The sequence below is a fragment of the Ascaphus truei genome, chromosome 3 (genome assembly GCF_040206685.1).
Source record: "Ascaphus truei isolate aAscTru1 chromosome 3, aAscTru1.hap1, whole genome shotgun sequence".
In the NCBI taxonomy this organism is placed as follows: domain Eukaryota; kingdom Metazoa; phylum Chordata; class Amphibia; order Anura; family Ascaphidae; genus Ascaphus; species Ascaphus truei.
This window is the reverse complement of record NC_134485.1, coordinates 117,366,810-117,387,170: the sequence shown is the minus strand read 5'-3', so window position 1 is coordinate 117,387,170 and position 20,361 is coordinate 117,366,810. Positions and strand designations below refer to the sequence as shown.

General features: G+C 45.9%; 1 protein-coding gene across 2 annotated transcripts in view; it reads right to left on the bottom strand.

The window, feature by feature from the left end:
- Positions 1-20,361, bottom strand: part of CLCN4 (chloride voltage-gated channel 4) — an 85,657-nt gene that overhangs the window by 41,355 nt on the left and 23,941 nt on the right. For both annotated transcript variants that reach the window (XM_075589401.1, XM_075589402.1), the window contains exons 2-3: positions 11,268-11,422; positions 9,378-9,477 (exon numbers count right to left, since the gene is read on the bottom strand). In XM_075589401.1, coding sequence (XP_075445516.1) covers positions 9,378-9,477; positions 11,268-11,422 — 255 coding nt within the window. The remainder of the gene's footprint in view (positions 1-9,377; positions 9,478-11,267; positions 11,423-20,361) is intronic.

Genomic DNA, 20,361 nt, shown 5'->3' with positions numbered 1-20,361 from the left:
TCAGGCGAGTGCCCTGGACCCGATGGATCCAACTTCACCAGCACTTGCGGAGACACAAAGAGGGAGATTGGAACAACAGGGAAACTACGGCCCCTCCATAAGCAACCGCCAAGTGCCACGAAAAGAGCAGTCCTTGCAACAAGGAAGAAGTCAAAACACCGGGCACCGCCGAGACCCTCATCCCCTTCCTGATGTCAGCTTGTCGCCAAATGAGAGGAACTTCCAAGGACGTCGCCCACAGGACCCACCAGATGCCTGGTCTCCAGTATCCGGTCCAGCGGAGCGCTATCCACGGCCCCCTCCTGCGAGGAAACCCTCTCCATGTTCCGCCAGCGGAGAACAAGGCCAACGGCATGTGGACTGTCCACAGATGGATTATTCCTTCAGCAGGACCGTCGCCTCGGCCTTCACTTGAGAAAATTACAAGCCCTGGCTACTTCCAGCCCAGGTTGGGGGAAAAAACGTCCAGGCCCTTGTAGATTCGGGCTCTGGGAAAACTCTGGTCTTCCAGGAACTATTACCGCCAAACGTGTTTTCTTTTGACTCTCCATGGAGTATAGAATGCATACACGGCGATGTAAAACGGTATCCGAAGGCCAAAATCCGGCTACAGGTAAAAGGTCAGGAGGCCTACCTCGAAGTAGGAGTCGCTCCTTGGCTCCCTGCCCCCGTTGCGCTCGGCCGGGATAGGACTTTCTTTTTAGACCTAATGGCTCCAGTCTCTCATGAGGAGCCTTATTCTATAGCTCAGGAGAACCCTGGCAAACTGTTCCCCTTCTCGGCAGACCTTTTTCCCAGTAGACACCGGGTTCCAAAGACTCGGAAGCAAAGACGCTTTGACAAACAGGACTGGTTGCAGAAATCTGGGTCTCAAGGTGACCATTCTAGTAGCCAGAAATCACAAGTGATGGCTGGGGATGGCCAGAGGGAGGGGGATATGGGCCCTGGAGATTTACCAGACCTATACATCCCTGATTTTCGCCAGAGGCAAAGGGAAGACCCAGTCCTTGCTAGATAGTATGATATGGTGGTAAAAATTGATGAGCAGATATTGAATGCACAGAGGGTGATAGTATTCCCCCATTTTGAATTATCAAATGATATCCTGTATAGGGTTAATAGGCAGACACAAACAGGGGAGGTCACCAGACAGATATTGGTTCCCAAGGCGTTTGTTAAATCTGTGTTCACTCTAGCCCATACTGTCCCTTGGGGTGGTCACCTTGGCAGGGATAAAACATTGGACCGTATTTCGTACCGATTCTATTGGCCAGGGATGCATAGTGATATTGCTAAGTTATGTGCGGCATGTCCGGAGTGCCAGCTAACTAGTCCGAAGGGACAAAAACCAGCCCCTTTGGTTCCTCTACCCTTGGTGTCAGTTCCCTTTGAGAGGATTGGGGTAGACTTGGTAGGACCTCTAGAACCTTCTGCGAAAGGACACAGGTTTATTCTTGTAATAGTTGACTATGCAACAAGATATCCTGAGGCGTTCCCCCTGAGAACAGCAATGGCGAAGCAAGTAGCCAACAAGTTGCTGGAGCTGTTCTCACAGGTTGGACTTCCCCAGGTTATGTTGACAGACCAAGGTACAAATTTCATGGCTAAACTGATGCAGGATGTCTTAAAATTACTAGAGGTCAAGTCTGTTCGGACATCGGTCTACCATCGGTCTACCATCCACAGACTGACGGATTGGTGGAAAGATTTAACCGAACTCTAAAAGTGATGCTGAGGAAATTTGTAGATTCAGAGAAGAGAGCCTGGGATGAACTTCTCCCTTTTCTGCTGTTTGCAGTGCGGGAAGTTCCCCAGGCCTCCACGGGATTCTCTCCATTTGAACTGCTGTATGGCCGCCAACCCCGGGGTATCCTAGACCTCCTAAAGGAGTCCTGGTAGGAACAGCGGTCCCCTTCTAAGAATACCCTGCAATATGTATTGGACCTTAGGAAGCGCCTAGATGTGGTCGGGCATTTTTTTAGGGAGAATCTTAGATCAGCCCAGGACAGTCAGGAGAGACATTACAAAATGCTCATATGAGAGTGTTTCACCCAGGAGATCAGGTGATGTTGTTGTTACCCAGTTGTGAGAGCAAACTCCTAGCCAAATGGCAGGGCCCATTCGAAGTACTCCGCCGCACGGGTGATGTGGATTACGAGATCGCTCAACCAGGGTCCAGGAAGGGTAAACAAATTTACCATGTGAACTTGCTGAAACCCTGGAAGCAGCGGTCTCTATTCATCCACCCGGTGGAGGAGGAAACGGACTTGAGTCCTCAGCCCCCACAGGAGAACATCGTGGGTGACAATAAAATCCCAATGGGTAGACAGTTGTCCTCTGAACAAAAAGGGGACTTGTTAAAAATAATTACACAATTCCATGATGTTTTTTCTAATTTGCCAGGGCAAACTAATTTAATTTCACGTGTGATTGAGACAGCACCTGGGGTAAAAGTACGTTCCCGTCCTTATAGGTTGCCTGAAAGTCGTAGGGCCCTGGTAGAGAAGGAGGTACAAGAAATGTTACACTTAGGAGTGATTGAGGAATCATGCAGTGAGTGGTGTAGTCCACTAGTTATGGTCCCTAAACCCGATGGGAAGGTAAGATTTTGTGTGGACCTCCGAAAGGTCAATGCGGTATCCAAGTTTGACGCATATCCGATGCCAAGGGTGGACAAGTTAATTGACGCCCTTGGTAACGCGGAATATATGTCCACGCTGGACTTAACAAAAGGATACTGGCAAAAACCTTTAGAGGAAAAGTCCAAGTGCAAAACAGCCTTTGCCACTCCCATGGGTTTATACCAGTTTGTGACAATGCCATTTGGACTGAATGGAGCCCCAGCCACATTTCAGAGACTCATGGATAAAGTGCTGAGACCCCATAGGGCTTATGTCACAGCCTACCTAGATGACATTGTCATTTATAGTAAACACTGGCGGGCCCATCTAAATAGGCTGAAAGCGGTCCTCAAATCTCTAAGAGAGGCAGGGCTCACAGCCAACCCTAAGAAATGTGCCTAAGGTAAGGCGGAAACCAAATACTTAGGGTATGCAGTGGGAGGTGGAAAAGTAAGGCCACTAGCCGACAAGGTAGTTGCCCTGAAAGAAGTTCCGACCCCGCAAACAAACACGCAGGTACGCTCTCTGCTGGGTTTAGCAGGGTACTATCGATGGTTCATCCCCAACTACTCGGAAGTTGCAGCCCCATTAACGGACCTCACAAAAAACTGTGCCCCTACACAAGTGGTATGGTCAAGGGAGTGTCAGAGAGTCTTTGAGGACATAAAAAGGTGTCTATCAGAGGGTCTCGTCCTTAGAAGCCCAGACTTCAACAGGCCTTTTGTAGTGCAAACCGATGCATCAGAGATAGGGCTAGGGGCAGTGTTGTCACAACAGTTTGAGGGAGTGGAACATCTGATCCTTTTTCTGAGTAGGAAATTGTTCCAGAGGGAAAAAACTACTCAGTGATTGAGAAGGAGTGCCTCGCAGTAAAGTGGGCAATCGAGGCTTTGAGGCATTACCTGGCAGGAGTCCATTTTACTCTGGTGACGGACCATGCTCCATTGAAGTGGTTAAATAGTATGAAGGACTCCAATGCTAGGTTGACCAGGTGGTATATGGCCCTCCAACCCTTCTCATTTGAGATTCACCACAGGCCTGGAAAAGAAAATGCAAATGCTGTCTTCTATTCTAGGAAGGGGTGGATGGTCGGGTTTCAGCCGGCGTGGCCCCAGCCACACACTAACAGGGGAGGAATGTGACAGGATGAATGAACGTCACCAGCCATATACCTGGCAAACCTATGTTTAGGCTTGCAGTGCAGCAGTGACAAGGTTAAGTTTCAGTTGAGAAGGGCTGCTTAATTAGTCTGACCCCGGCGGCATAATTAAGGTGTTTTAAAACCCCCAGGCTGTACACACATGCAAGCTAGCTGGTCAGGAGACAGGACTAAAATACTGAAGAGATTACTGCAGAGATTACTGCTATAAGGTCTGTTTTGCAAAGTACATGTGTGATGAACTGTCTGTGTCCTGCATGCTGAAGAGAAGCTGCCTTGTTTTCTATGCTGAAGAGAAGCTATTTTGTTTTGTGTGCTGTATGTTTTTAAGGCTCAATAAAGAAGCCGTATCAAGAGAACCCGTGTGTGTGGTTGCATGTACCCTGCAACAGGCATCATAGAACTCGAAATTGGTGTTGCATCATGTAGCACACTTCTTCCTCCTCTGGGGCTTCTGTAGGGTGGGTTCTGCTACCCAGCAAAAGTGCTGCTTGTTCAGGTGCTGCAATAGGCTCCTAGTGTAGTTTAACCATTTCTTCCATTGGAGGCGTGTCCAGCTCCTCAAACACTGTCTTCCAACCCACAAAGCATTGTAAGTATGACTGCTGCAGCTGGCAATGGAGGGACATGAATCTGAGGCAATAGTCTTGTGTGAAGGGAAGTATGCAAATGTCAGTACTGATTCAACGGCCGTTATTCGAACATTTACCTGAGTAAATCTTGCGTTATGCCGCGTGGGGTTGCGAGATGTTCCTTTGCGGACATAATGGCCCATCGGATTAACACAGCAGGGGTCCCGGCCTGTCTGTAAGAGACGCGCAGTAAGAGATAGGCTGAATCAGTCACTCTAACTGCGCACCTCTCACAGGTGATTGCGGGTTGTTTTATTTAATGTTAAACATTACAGTAATGTAGCAGGGGGTCTCCAGAGCTGAACCGAATTGATTTCAGGTCCGGGGACCCCCTACTTCCCGAGATACAGGCCCCGTTATGGGGTGCCGCTATCTCCAATGCATTGAAATGTCCCGATCACATGACGCTGGACATTTACATGCATAGGAGATACCGGCACCCCATAACGGGGCCTGTATCTTGGGAAGCAGGGGTCCCCGGACCTCAATTCCACAAGGTCCTGCTCCGGAGACCCCCTGCTACAATACACTAGTAATACAATTTAAATATGTAATAACCACCAAAACACAACCCACCCCCTGTACCCCCACATATAACCATATTTTATTTTTATTACACACAGGATTAATACCACAGGCCGGCGAGGGTCCCCGGGTGGTCCCCATGGGTGTCTGCAGGCCCCATAGTGCACTGTGGCAGATTCCCACAGGTGTCTGGGGGCCCTCGGGTTGTCACCGATAGGCTCTGTGGGCCCCATGGGTTCCCGTGGGTGGTGGTCCCTGCGGTTGTCTGGGGGTCCCCGGGTCATCCCCACAGGTGTCTGGGGGCCCTCGGGTGGTTCCCAAAGGTGTCTGGGGGCCCTCGGGTGGTTCCCATGGGTGTCTGAGGGCCCTCAGGTGGTCACCGTGGGCGTCTGTGGGTCCTCGGGTTAAACCACCCTGCCCCGCTACCCACTCGGGAGGCCTAACCAACCACCCCGGAACCACTGTACCCACCCTGTACCCATTGATTGGCATAGTGGTACATCATACCCATATAATATATATATAATATAATATGGGCATGATAAGCTACTAAAGCAGGCTCTTTGACAAAGTCCCAGGCTGGGACGAAACACGTCAGAGTTCGCTCTGTAGCATGTTTTTTCTAGTGTATATGCACAAATAAACTACAACCCTTTTATTGTACTCCATTGCGTGTGGATCTTCTATCTTCCAATACCTGACGGCAGCAGTGCACCGCCTCTCTGTTCTATTTTTGGTTTCCTTCCCTGGGCTGGAGCACGCTACTTTTCACTTCCGGATCAGAAGGCACCCGACGTCATCGCTGGATTCTGAACGCTGACCGCTTCGCATGGAACACAGACCCGTCGTGTCAAATATGTGAGTGTTTGCGCTCCCTATTCTATCTCCCCCTGCACCTCCGCAGTGAGGTTACCTTGTCCCTGTGTGGCTCCGGATGTATGAGGGCAGTGGCGGAGGGTGGCGACACATTCAGTTGTATATGGTTCCTTCTCAGGGGACACAGCTGGGTTGTGGCTTCACATACTCCCTACCACATCTCAGCCCCTATCCGCGGCACGCCACGATACAGGGTTCAGGCGGGGTGAATATATGTTTATGCATCACTTATTTTTCAATGGGACTCTGAACGGAAGTTGACTTGATTACTACACAGTATATATTATTCTTTCTGGACATTTGATAGTAGCTTCTGCATACGATTTGTAGCATCAGTACTCCTTGGAGCAATTCTAGGATTTCTTTTATCTACTATAGCAGTGAGACTGGGTGAGTGAGTGAGTGGGTGGGTGGGTGACTGTGTGGATGAGTGAGTGACTGGGTGGGTGAGTGAGTGACTGGGTGGGTGACTGACCTTGACCGGGTGGGTGCTGCTTCCTGCTTCCTTGCCCGCCTGACATGAGGTAGGCTCGGGGGGCGTGGGGGTGGGTGGCGAAACTGGTGGCTAATTCCGCTGCGGGCATGGGTTAAGCTGGGTTGGCACGTGCAGGGGAAGCTGGGTTGGTGCGTGTGGGGGAAACTGGGTTGGCACACACGGGGGAAGCTGGGCTAGCGCGCACAAGCTCGCAACAGTGCTTCCCCTCTGTCCCACGTTGGGAGGGGCAGGGAGCAGGGGGGAGAGCGGGCCCACAGGCACCATGCCAGACACCCTGCTTCCCTGCTCATGCGTGCCGAGACCTCGGCTCTGCGCATTCACACAGGGAATCGCCGGCATTTGTTTTCTGACTTTATTTTTTATAAAACGGGCACGCTGACCCCTGACTCACGGGGCCAGGGACGCCAGCCCCCCCTCTGTTGGCGGCCCTGATCAGCAAAGATGGAGACTTTGCTCTCTATGTCAACCTCAAAGTCATTAATAAATAAGTTAAGAAGCAGGGGTCCTAGTACCAATCCCTGAGGTACTCCACTCACAACTTTAGTCCAACCTCAAAAAGTTCAATTTACAAGTCTCTGTTAATAATAATGTTCTTGTATAGCACTGCTAGTTTTTACATAGCACTTTACAGAGACATTTTGTAGGCACGGGTCCCTGCCCCATGGATCTTACAATCTATTTGTTGGTGCCTGAGGCACAGGGAGATAAAGTGACTTGCCCAAGGTCACAAGGAGCTGACACAGGGAATTGAGCCAGGTTCCCGTGCTTCAAACGCAGAGCCAGTCAGTGTCTTTACTCACTGAGCCGCTCCTCCTCCTCTGTTGTCTATCCTTCAACCAGTTTTCAATCCAGGTGCAAATATGTTAACCAAGTCCAATTTGCTTTAATTTGCTTTTGGAAGTCATTTATTAATTTATGCCACTGATCCACTATGGCAGTTCAGTTTTATGTACTTTATCATAAGCAAGTCAAATAAAACAGTGTAACGTTTGGGGATCATTTTAATTCACTTTCTATAATGAGAACTTCAGATAATATATCAGAAAAACAAAGAAAATGTTTCAAGTGTCACAAGCTGAAGCATTGCTCGCAAAACAGGTGCTTATTGCAACATTCCAACTCTTCATGATTCTACATCACTAGTGGCCAACTTCAGTCCTCAAGATCCACCAATAGATCAGGTTTTTAGGATATCCCTGCTGCAGCACAGGTGGCTCAATCAATGGCTCAGTCAATGAGTCAATCACTGAGCCACTGATTGAGTGACCTGTGCTGAAGCAGGGACATCCTGAAAACCTGACCTCCAGTCCTCAAGGGCCATGAACAGTTGGCTACCACTGCCTTACGTCAATGCATTAAGGTGCTTTGGGTTATTCTTTGCTTCAAATTGCTCCTCTTGTGCCATGAGCTGATTCTTGAATAATGGTTATTCAAAGAGTTATGGTAGGAGATAGTCAGAGCAAATATTTGAATGAGATGTATTAAAATTGTGCATATACTGTAACTGGTGCAGTTGTCCTTTCTATTTTTGGCAAATAAATCAGCCAGTTGTAGGTGGTGGTAACCACTGCTCCCAAGAAACCAGTGCCAAATGTAAGAAGCATGATTAACCAGCTCCATACATATATGTATGCATGCACTGTATATCTTCAGTTATATAGCGCCATACAGGTACATAGCACTGTACAATACACTTGATATAATATTATATTATAACACATTATGGAAATAAGCGCTTCAGACAAAACAATACTAAAATGAGTCACTGCCCGAAGAGCTAAGATGATACAGATGCAGTGCCCATTATCCTACTGTAAACGCGAATGTGTTAAAAAGTCAGAAATAACGCAATATTTATTGCATGCGTTGAGTGTGTTAACCCTTTGTAAACCATGCTAATTATAGGATAACAGCTCCACATCGGTATGTCGTTGGAGCAAATTGACGCAAAGGCAGTATTTGTGTTTTGGAGAAAATGGCAGCATTTTAATTATTATTTTTATAAAAGGTCTTAACATCATGAAATTCTGCCTTATTTTCAGTCAAAACTCAATATCTGCTGTCCCAACAGTATAATTGTCGGCATATGTCAGTATTAATAAATCATAACAATGTTGGTATGTACTGTACAATTCTTGCAAATTTGTTTTACATGCAGTGTTGAAAATGCAATGATGGTAGTAAATAGTCAAACAAATCCTTTGAAACAAAACAACAAACATGAAAACTGCTTATGGTATATTTGTGCTACGAAGACATCATCGTAGTTTAATGAAAAACCTCCATAAAGAGAGATAAACCCAACAAGCAGAACTTTAGGTTTACAAAAAAAAGTAGTGATTCTCCCCACCCTGTCACATACTGTAAACAACTGTTACATAACTTGCTTCTTTTAAAGGAGCAATTCATGCCCTTTTTTAAGTTATTATTTTTAACATAGTATAGAAGCAGGGGGTCTCCGGAGCAGAGCTCCATTAATTTCAGTTCTGTGGAACCCTGCTTCCCAAGATACAGACCTCTAAAGGGGGTGCCGGGATCTTGACACAGTTTAAAGCTCCTGCGTCACATGGGCCAATAAGAAGCTGAACCTGATGAAGTTACGACTTCCTATTGACCCGCAAGACGTGTAAGCTTTGAAACTCCGCCATTATGTGAACGCTGCTAGCAGAGCGGAGTGGCTACCGCACCCCCTACGGAGGTAAGTATCTCTGGAAGCAGGGGGTCCCCGGAGTTGCAGTTAAGGAGGTTTAGCTTAGGAGACCCCCTGCTTCAATCCTATGTAAAAACATATACTGTACAAAGAATGCCAAAAGAAAATAATGAACTGCTTGCTTGGATTCCCTCTTTAATTAGACTTTAGGGGGTTATGCTCTAAAATACAATAGTGCTGATCGGGCGCTAACGCACAAAAACTTCACTGCACTTTAAAGTACAGTCACCTAAATTTACAGCTTTATATAAAGAATGAAAGAGGTGGCCACATCTCTTTTGCTTTTCTGTAACCTTTAAGAGCTTAAAGCAATAAAGGTAAAGTCCTGTATTTCTGGATTTACATATGCTGCACCCACCTGCTAGGAGTCCGATAAGGAGCATTACAACCCATCCTGACCAAGCGTCTAGAAGGCCTTTGACGAATTCCCACAACGATTCCTTGCTCTTGCTTGTGATCTGTTAATTTAATCACAGGAGATTAATTAATAAACAATTGTACTATTAACCATTTTGTTAGAGATTGACCGCTGACATTTTGAAACCCAACATCATTTATTGAATAGGTTACGTTACACTACATTATCTAAAAAGGTTTTTTGTTTTTTTATTAAATATTTTCATAAAAACGCTCACCTAGTATTATGAGCCGCATTCATCAAGTTCCGGTAAGGGTTATCGTACCCGTTCCTGAGATAACTCCCATAACTTAAATGGAACAGGGGGGATAACCTGCACCGGTTCTTGATGCATCTGCCCCTATGCAGTAAATTCTAAATGATCTGATGTGGCCATGTGGGCAGTTTCAGACGTAAATCCCCATGGAAGACTATAGGGATTTTCGGCTGAAAACCATCCTAACGACCGCTTCGGGATATATATAAAAATTAGCCCTACATTTTGTAGATGTATATATCCAAAAGAGTAATCTTCAGTAATCTTAAGCCCAGTTCCACAAAACTCCATTAAATAATGTGATGTTACCTAAAGCAGGAAGACGTTATAATGCCAAACACACTAAGATAATTACTGTATACAGTATTCAAAAACATTGGCTAAGATTGAGCTCCCTAGATCAGGGGTGCAGAAACCTTTGGACCTGCACCCCCGTGCTTGCTTCCCCCAGTGCTCGCACCCACCTTACCTTTTTTGCCGGCGGAAAATGACGCCGTGGGGTCATGTGACGTCACATGACTCGAAGCGTCAAATCCATGGCGATGTGTCACACCAAGCCTCTGAATCTCGGCAGAGGCCTTGTGCGGTCCCCGGCATTTCATTTAAATGCCTTGGAGAAGAGCCACGCCTCCCCTCCCTCCAAGAAAAATCTCACGCTCCCCAGTTTGCGCACCGTTGCCCTAGAGTTTGCTTACCATGATGTTATTTCAGGATAATGCAACGTTATCTTTAAATAATAGGAAGTTACTAAAGTCTTGTCGCCCTTTACCAACATTGTGACCCTGAAATGGGACTAGGAGAATACCTAGAATTGGTGATAAAAAAAATTGTCAAATAAACTTTTACCAACTTTTTAAAATATTAACCCATTAGGAGCCCAAGTAGCCAACTAGTCATTGGGCAACCCATATTTGATTAAAAGAGACTTAAAACTGCTAAGGTTAATTTGTGTATAAACTCTGATTTGCCCTTTACAATTTGCATTGTTAACCTACTCAAACCTTTTATTTTAAATAATTAGTCTAGAATTCTTTTTTTTTTTTTTTTTAGAGAACATGAATTTTTATACTTTTATGGGGTTATTCTTTAAAGTGCAATAATGCCATTGGTACCAGGGGCTTTACTGGAGCTGAACTGCATAATGTTTTGCTCAGGAGACCACAACTTTTCCGAGATACCTAACGGTCTAGTTACTGGTGTTAAAACTCCCTCAAAGGAATTCAAAATGGCCACCAGACTAATAGGAAGCCGCAACGTCATTGGTTGTGGCTTGCTATTGATTGACTGTTGTTTAAATAACTTGATCTAGATCGATAAGTATTTTGCGAGTCAGGGGAGGGGGAGACAAATGTGTAAAAAAAAACCAAAAGAAACAATGGATTCATTTTCATTACTGCTTTGATGAATACACCCCTTAGAATGTATTATAACAATGAAAAGAAAAAGGAAAGGGTCCCAACTCAGCACTCAAGTATACTCAGAACAAATATCAAATTGGAATGCATGTTTGCTTCTTTTTTTCACCACAATTAACTGAATGTTTGTAAGAAATTAAAACATATTTGTCTACATACTTTTCTATGCCTGTCTGTATCACGTGACTTTTCTCTTAACCAGTCAATCGTGTGGAAATCCTCATATGTCCCGACATCTGGAAAAGGCTCATCAAGGAAATCCATAAGGTTACTGGAACCATTTATCTCTCCTGTATTAACCATGTTAGCAGAACCTGCAGTGAAAAGGAGGTTACATTAAAAAAAAAAATAACTATAGGACTTTTCCTCAAATACCTTTTTATCGATTAACAATTACGCTTGGACTGGGTATTCTTGGTTTATATTTGTTGGATCTGCAAAAGTAAAATTAGTAATTAGCGGGGATGGCTTAATGGTGGTGCCAACGGTGCGACTGCACTGGGCCCCGCACTTACCAAGACCCCGCGCTCTTCTCTGGGAACCCACCTGTAGAGCGGTTGCGGAAGCAATGGAGGGAATCGACTCAGGCGGCTATCACGGAAGCCATCCAGAGGAACCCAACTTCCAATTCAGGACCCCCCAGATGATCTCCCTCAAGTGCCACCACGGAAACCGACTCATAGGTAGGGCTACGGGATAGGGAAGAGGCCCTGCATAAACACTCTGCACAGGGCCCCATGATTCTGCAAGTTGTCCTGGTCATTAGTCTATATTTTAAATAGTTGCAGAAACAGTGATCAAGATGAAACTGATAAGGCCAAAGTCACAAAATAGCTACCATAGAGAGCCCATTCATACTGTATGTTCTTGTTCCAGTCTTAGAAGTGCCAGCTAGGTAATGCAGCAGGTAAAGAGTCTATGTAAAAATAGTTAGGAAGCTTAATGTGACTATTTGCATGTCACTACCCAGAATCCTTGTCTGTAGTTTAGCCACTGTATGAGATATAACAATATGTGAACGACACAGGTTTGTGGAAGACACGCAAACACGCTCATTGGTTCACCATCATTATTTAAGATGTGTTTTACAAATGCTTTGTACATTATCTGAAATGGCAGTTTGGGCCATTTTCAGTTGAAAATTCCAATTGACTTAAAATGTCAGACAATATAAAATAAGGCCCTAAGAAACGTATTTACTGACTTTGGATGCCTCTTGAGCAAGGTAGTAGAATAAACGAATATGACACAATTGATTGTTAATGTTCATTCGAGTTATCAATTACCATTACACATCACGGGAATTACTTTGGCAAATTTACTGTAGACCTGAGAGAACAATTGTGAGAGCTGAATTTGAACGTGTTGTTAGAAAATGGCAATGGCATTCCTGAGAAATATTGTTTTTAACCATTATATACCCTGTTGAATTATTTAAATTGAAGCTGGGTACATGATGAAAAATGGAGAGTAAAGGGAAATTATACAAGAAAAATAACTGAATTATGTACGTGGATTTGCACCCTTAAATTAGCATGTGATAGTTAATATCGATTAGGATTTTTTATAAACTGAAAAATAGCCATGTTATTGCATGCAAAGAAAACTGATAAAACTATAAGGACATTTATTATTAGCCTAGCACCAGACAAGTTCAATATGATACTTTTTTTTAATCTTATTGCAAATATTCTATAGTTTCCTACTAAATTATTATTTTCCATCTTGCTTAAAGCAGCAATCCACCCAAAAAAATAAGTATTTTTATTTAATCTGATATGAACCAGTTTCCACTGAGCTGAACCACAGCACTCAAAGCTCTGGGGACCCAACTTATTGCAGATATATTTCAACCTTTGCCAATACAGTACATGCAAGGAACAACAAAGATGGCTGCAGAGTCACACAATCCTGCCAAGGTTTTCTATTGGCTGTCAGAGTGAAGCTGACCTTAGGGGGAATATTGTTTCTCCCTGACAAGAACTCTAGAAGGGGAATTCTAAAATGAAATATCTCAGGAATCAATGTATACACACACACACACACACACACACACACACACACACACACACACACACACACACACACACACACACACACACACACACACACACACACTAACAAACACACACACTAACACACACACACACACACACACACACACACACAAAAAGACTAACAAGATCCCTTATAAGAGCACTCTAAATATGCCTGGAGTAAGATATGAGAATCAAACGCACAAAAACGGGAACCAAAGTCAAATTGAAAAAATGGCTATGATTTTAATACAGTAGCAGTAGAACACACTAACATTTAAAAACATACAAACACTGATGGCAGCCTGAAATGTGCTAGAAAATATAAAGAAAGCATAACAAATGAAAAAAACAATCTAAGGACTAAATGCACTATACTGAAATGAACTAATAACTAACAATCCATATATGAGTAGTAATACAAAACAGTAGAAAGTGCAAAACTCCCTTTTGTGTGTGTTATATATATATATGTAGCCAGGGTCCCTCTGGTCACCCTGTCTGTAGGTTTCTTTCCCCCTTTAGTGTGTGCTGCTGCGGGGGCGAGCACGTTCCCGGGGGCTCCCGGTGGCAGCTGCGGCAGGACGCCGCCATGTTTAATGTGTTCGCGCATGTACGGAGGCTTGCGCGTAAGCAGAGCATTCGCGGCGGCCATGTTGAGGTTGACGCGGGAGTTCGCGCCTGTGCCGTGCAATGCACAGAGGTTGGCAAGCATAGAGGTGGCCATTACATGTGTGCAAGAGCTCTTGGAAGTTGCGCATGCTCAGTTAAGAGTAGCGGCGGCCATTACAGCTTCAGACAAGTGCAGTAAAGATCGCGCACGCGGTCCCCATAGGAAAGAGCTGTACCAAGAACTACAATTCCCAGCAGCCTCTGGGGACTGCACTTTCACCCTGGTCACAGGCAGCATTGAAGCCAATAGAGCTGGCAGCTTCTCATACTGCAAAGTTGCAACAATGTTGTGCACAGACAGGGTTTTGTCAGTTAGATCCAGGAAGCGATTGGGGAAGGTAGTGTACACAGCTGCAGTGCTCTGCTGTACTAGGCCCCAGACACCCCAGGCCAAGGTAGGCCCCACTCCCCACTAGGTTAGTGGGTAAGTTCATAGGGAAGGCCCCTTAGGTAGGGACCCTGCCCTCATCTGAGTCTTGTCAGTGACACAGCTGCAGTGCTGTGGGCTCTGACAAGAAGAGACAGTGTGGCTTGCAGTGCAGCCACAGCAGTTAGTTTGGCAGTTTCAGGGAAGGCCCCTTTCAGTGCAAGGGGGGGTTGTTTTCTATAGTACCCACTTCTATGTGATATTACCGGTGCCAGTTGCACTCAGTGATCGCGGCCTGCGTCTGGGCTCAGACAGGCTCTGCAGCAAGAGACTTTCCAAAGGTGGATCACTCCATGCGGGAGTCACCCACCGCCAGGCCGAGTTGCAGGACGTCACAGAGGAGATCGCAGAGCGGTGGATCCTTTGTGAAGAATCTGCAGCCTCACGTGCTGGAGCACTGGGCAGGTACAGTCAGTCATCAAGTGCACCAACTTTACCAACAGTCACTCACTTGGGGTATTGTGGGACATTTGGGACTATTGATATAACGTGTGGGGTACAAAGCCCTGCGTGGTGACCGGGTAGTTGTGCCTATTAGTGTTATAGAGGGACACTGTCAATGTCATATTGTTGAAGTATGTTGTGTTGTGTTATTTGCCATATAGTAAACCCTTTTAGCCATAACCTTTGGTGTGGGCTGGTTACTTTATGGATGTTCCTATGTGAGGGCCACTCTACACTCCTAGAAGCTCACATAGGTGGAGGCGCTGACAAGAAACGTTCCAGAGGATTCACCCCAGGCTCTCACTAGCGGAGGCTCAGACCTCCTGTGAGCCTGACAGGTATACTGCACCACACCTGGTAACATATAGGTTCCCCCTCACATACACTCTATATGCGATTGGGTTGAGGAATACCCGTTACATATATATATATATATATAGATATATATAGATATCCATATATATATATATGTATATAAACGGGCACGTGGTTTTGCGGAACTACGTTGGTGGACTAGCTCATGTGCCTTCTGTCAGCAAGAGGAAGACTTTCCCTGAGCCGCACGAACCAACAAACATAACTTGCCAGGAACCACAGGTTGTTCATCCGAATTGCCGGAGGGACGATTTTTTCGTGATACACCGGCAGCAGTGAGGACTGACGCAACGAAGAAAGCGGTCGGCGAGCGGACACCTGTTGGCGCATGGGTTTACCCATACAATGCTTTTAATGCATTGACAAATTGTGAGTGTGCATTTGTCTTGTCATTCTTTATTAAAACTTTGTATTTGGATTTTACACATGGATCAGGCGCTTTTTCGCTTCTTATATATTGTGACAGAAACCAGGGGTTGGTAATAAACTCCATATACAGGGCTCCCAGGATACTGAACAGTTTCTGTCCTGTCTAAGCTGAACAGGGCAGCCTCGTGGTACAGGCACTCCATTCCACAGTTTGTCTGCTGCCTGTTTTCTGTCACCTGTCATGCTGATTAGAGTTCAGGTATATAAGACCTGTTTCCTGTTTCCTCTGGGCCCGCCCAAGAGCCTGGAAGGCTGCTGAACTGCAGAGGGGTGAGAAAGCCTCTTTCCCAAATCGCTTCATTCATTCTGTTAGTTTGTCTAAAGACTGCAAAGGTACTTATTTTGTTGGTGGAAGTGGACAAGCCACTTCCAACTCTGAGTCAGGGACATCTAAGTTTAAGTTATCGCTCAGACGAGCAGCTTTTTGTTTGGCTTTGTTTTCTGTTTAAACTGTGGCAGTCTCAGTGCCTGGGACTGAATAAACCAGGCATAGCCTGTTTAAAGGAACAGTACGTGACGTCTCATCATTTAACCTACCCTAAAAGACCGTGTTCTAACAGTCCCGGACAGACGGCGGAGCCCCGGAGTAAGCCGTTTGTCACATATGGTGGAGAATGCGGGCAGAACACTAAAAGGTCTGGGGGTTAAAGAACTTTAAAGAAAAAAAAAAAAAAAAGGTTTTTTTTCTCTCTCTCCAAACAAGATGGAAGACGTGGTGAGTGCGCTGGTACGCAATGTCGCTGTCCAGAGAGACGCGAATGAAGCCCTGCAACAGGCGAATGCAAACCAGCAAGAGACAAACCGCTTGCTGAAAGAGGAGCAACAGCGGTTCGCTCAGGGCTTACAGCAGGAACTCGAGATCCTGAGGGAGACTATCAGTAACCTTCCACTGGCAGCGGCAGCCCCAGTTCCGAAAATGACCAGGGCAAGCCACTACCTTCAGAAGATGGGACCCTCGGATGATGTGGAAGCCTATCTTCTCACGTTTGAACGCACGGCACAGAGAGAGGGATGGCCAGAAGCTGAGTGGGCTGGTCTAATCGCACCCTTCCTAAGCGGCGAACCCCAGAAGGCTTACTTTGATCTAGAGCCAGCCGAAGCTAACGTCTATGCAAAATTGAAGTTCGAGATCCTCGCCCGCCTCGGCGTAACCACGGCTGTTCGCGCCCAAAGGTTTCACGCATGGTCCTTCACGATGGATAAAGCCACCCGAAGCCAGATGTATGACCTCATCCACCTCGCCCGGAAGTGGCTACAACCCGAGATCAACTCAGCAAGCCACATCGTGGAACGGTTGGTCATGGACCAGTTCTTGAGGAAACTTCCCTCTGCCTTACGCCATTGGGTCAGTCGGAGTGACCCCCACAATGCGGATGAGCTTGTGGCCCTCGTAGAAAGGTACAATGCAGCAGGAGAGCACCCGCAACCCACAGTCGTGGAGCAACCCCACTACCCGAGGTTCCAGGACTCTTCCAGAGACGGTAAAAGGGTACCGGGGTTAAGGGGAGCTGAAGAGCGGCGACCACCTTCACGCAGCACCAGCAACAGTGGTTCGCACACTAAGGGCAATAGCCAACATGGGGAGCCGGGAAAAGGCTCTAAGTGGGACACAGACTATGTACCTAAATGTGTAAATTGTCATGAGAGGGGCCACACAGCAAAAATCTGCCCACTAAATGATGAGCCCATGCAATGCAACAGCGTGGAACCTTATTCGCTGTTGTCCCAATGTATGGGCCCTAGCCCAGAGGACCCCTTGAATAACCATCTGTGGGCATTTGTAAAGGTTAATGGTAAGAGGGTTCGGGCACTTCTTGACTCTGGGAGTATGGTCACACTAGTGTCCGAATACCTATTGCCCATTAAGAAGAAACAGGTAAACAGTTCACAAAGAGTGGCAATTTGTTGTATACATGGGGATAATCATGAATATTCCACTGTTGATGTTTTTTTTGAAACAGAATTTGGTTCTTTAGATTTCAAGGTGGGTGTTGTACCCAAACTGGCACATGATGTGTTAATAGGGACCGACTTTCCCCATTTTCTAAAAATGTGGTCCCCAGCTCAGAATAGCGCCCAGAGTTCAATAGCAGACCATAACGAAGTGTTAGAAGAAACAAATCCTTTCCCTTTTTCAGAAATGGAGGTTGACGAGGGCCCAAATAAGAAAGGGGAAAAGGAGGAGTGCTGTGAAATTCCCTTCCCCATCACTACTTTGGTAGGGAATACCCCAAATCAAGATATTGATCAGGCACTTACCACCCCAGTACAGGATAAGACCCTCGCTGACCTAGAGGTCAGTCCTGGGAGTTTTAAGAAGGCCCAGTGGGAGGACCCCACATTAGAGGTAGCAAGGGGAAATATACGGGACCAGAATAGTACTCATGGCCAACCAGATAGGTCACTTGCTTACCCCTACTTCGAGGTAGAGAACGACCTAGTATATCGGGTTGATAAAAGAAAATCAGTTACAACTAAACAATTGTTGGTACCACGGACATTCCGTAACGTAGTATTACACCTCGCACATAGTCATCCATTGGGGGGACACCTAGGGGTGGAAAAGACAAAAGAAAAGGTTCTCCGAAGCTTTTATTGGCCTGGGGTTCTGGCAGAAATTACAAACTATTGTTCCTCATGCCCAGAATGTCAGATCACCGCCCCGTTCAAAGCATACCGCAGCCCATTGGTACCCCTTCCCATAATAGAGGTACCATTTGACCGGATTGCTATGGATCTAGTAGGACCCCTAATAAAGTCTGCTAGGGGACATCAGCATATATTGGTAATATTAGATTATGCTACCCGATATCCGGAGGCAGTTCCCCTACGTAGCACCTCTGCTAAAAACATAGCAAAAGAGTTAGTACTTCTGTTTTCCCGGGTCGGAATTCCTAAAGAGATCTTATCTGACCAGGGAACACCATTTATGTCCCAAGTAACAAAAGAGCTATGTAAACTCCTAAAAATCAAGCATCTCAGAACCTCAGTCTATCATCCACAAACAGATGGTTTAGTGGAAAGGTTCAATAAAACCTTAAAGAGCATGTTACGCCGGGCGGTCGATAAGGATGGGAAAAACTGGGACTGTTTGTTACCATACCTGTTATTTGCCATTAGGGAAGTTCCCCAGTCATCCACAGGCTTCTCCCCGTTTGAACTATTGTATGGCCGACATCCAAGGGGCTTACTGGATATAGCCAAAGAAACTTGGGAACACGAGGTTACCCCTTACAGAAGTGTAATAGAGCATGTTGCCCAAATGCAGGACCGCATTGCTGCAGTCCTACCCATAGTGAGGGAACACATGGAGAAAGCTCAAGAAGCACAAAGGAATACGTATAATAAGGGTGCTAGGGTCAGAATTTTTTTTCCAGGTGATAGGGTACTAGTTCTGGTTCCCACCGTGGAGAGTAAATTCCTTGCTAAATGGCATGGGCCATATGAGGTCTTGGAAAGAGTGGGAGAAGTAAATTATAGGGTAAGGCAGCCAGGTAGGAGGAAACCTGAGCAAATTTACCATATAAACCTACTCAAGCCCTGGAAAGATAGAGAGGTCTTGTTAACCCTAGTACCCCCAGGTCCGTCAGAGAATCAAGAAACTGACCCAGAGGTTAGCATAGCTGAAACACTGTCCGTGCATCAGAAACGAGAGGTCCAGAGTTTAGTGAGAAGGAACAAAGAAATCTTCTCTACACAGCCAGGTAAAACTAACGTAATTAAACATGACATAGTCTCTGAACCGGGGGTCCGAGTTAACCTTAAACCGTACCGAATCCCAGAGGCCAAGAGAGAGGCTATAAGTTTAGAGGTTAAAAAAATGCTAAAACTAGGCGTAATTGAGGAATCCCAAAGTGGGTGGAACAGCCCTATAGTTTTAGTCCCAAAGCCAGACGGTACAACAAGGTTTTGTAATGACTACCGGAAACTAAACGCGGTGTCAAAATTTGATACTTATCCTATGCCCAGGGTGGATGAACTTGTAGAGAGACTGGGCAAAGCCCGATATCTCACAACCCTAGACCTAACAAAAGGGTACTGGCAGGTTCCCCTCACAGAAAGGGCAAAAGAAAAAACAGCCTTCTCAACCCCAGACGGCCTCTTTCAATATAAGGTGCTGCCTTTTGGCTTACATGGAGCTCCCGCCACATTCCAAAGAATGATGGATAAAATTTTAAAACCACATGTTCGGTACGCTGCCGCCTACCTGGATGATGTGGTAATCCATAGTGAAGATTGGCAGTCCCACCTTCCAAAGGTCCAAGCTGTGCTCGACGCAGTTCGGTCTGCTGGACTAACTGCTAACCCCGCTAAATGCACTATTGGTCTGGAGGAGGCCAAGTATCTGGGGTATTCTATTGGTAGAGGGTTACTCAAACCACAAACACTCAAAGTAGAGGCGATACAAAATTGGCCAAGGCCAGTCACAAAAAAACAAGTAAGGACCTTTTTGGGGTTAATTGGCTACTATAGGAGGTTTATTCCCAATTTTGCAACTAAGGCAACCCCACTAACCGACCTCACAAAAGCAAGAGGACCGCTAATGGTAAAGTGGTCCCCCGAAGCCGAACAGGCCTTTAGAAGCCTGAAAGAAGCTCTCTGTGCCCAACCAGTGTTGGTCACACCTGACTTCTCCAAAGAGTTCGTAGTCCAAACCGACGCATCTGAGGTAGGGCTGGGGGCGGTACTCTCCCAGGAGTCTCAAGGGGAGGAACACCCCATCCTTTATTTAAGTAGGAAACTAAATCCCCAGGAGAAAAATTACTCCATAGTCGAGAAAGAGTGTCTCGCAATAAAGTGGGCTGTAGAGACACTCAAGTATTATCTGTTGGGGAGAAAGTTCCGATTGGTCACAGATCATGCACCCCTT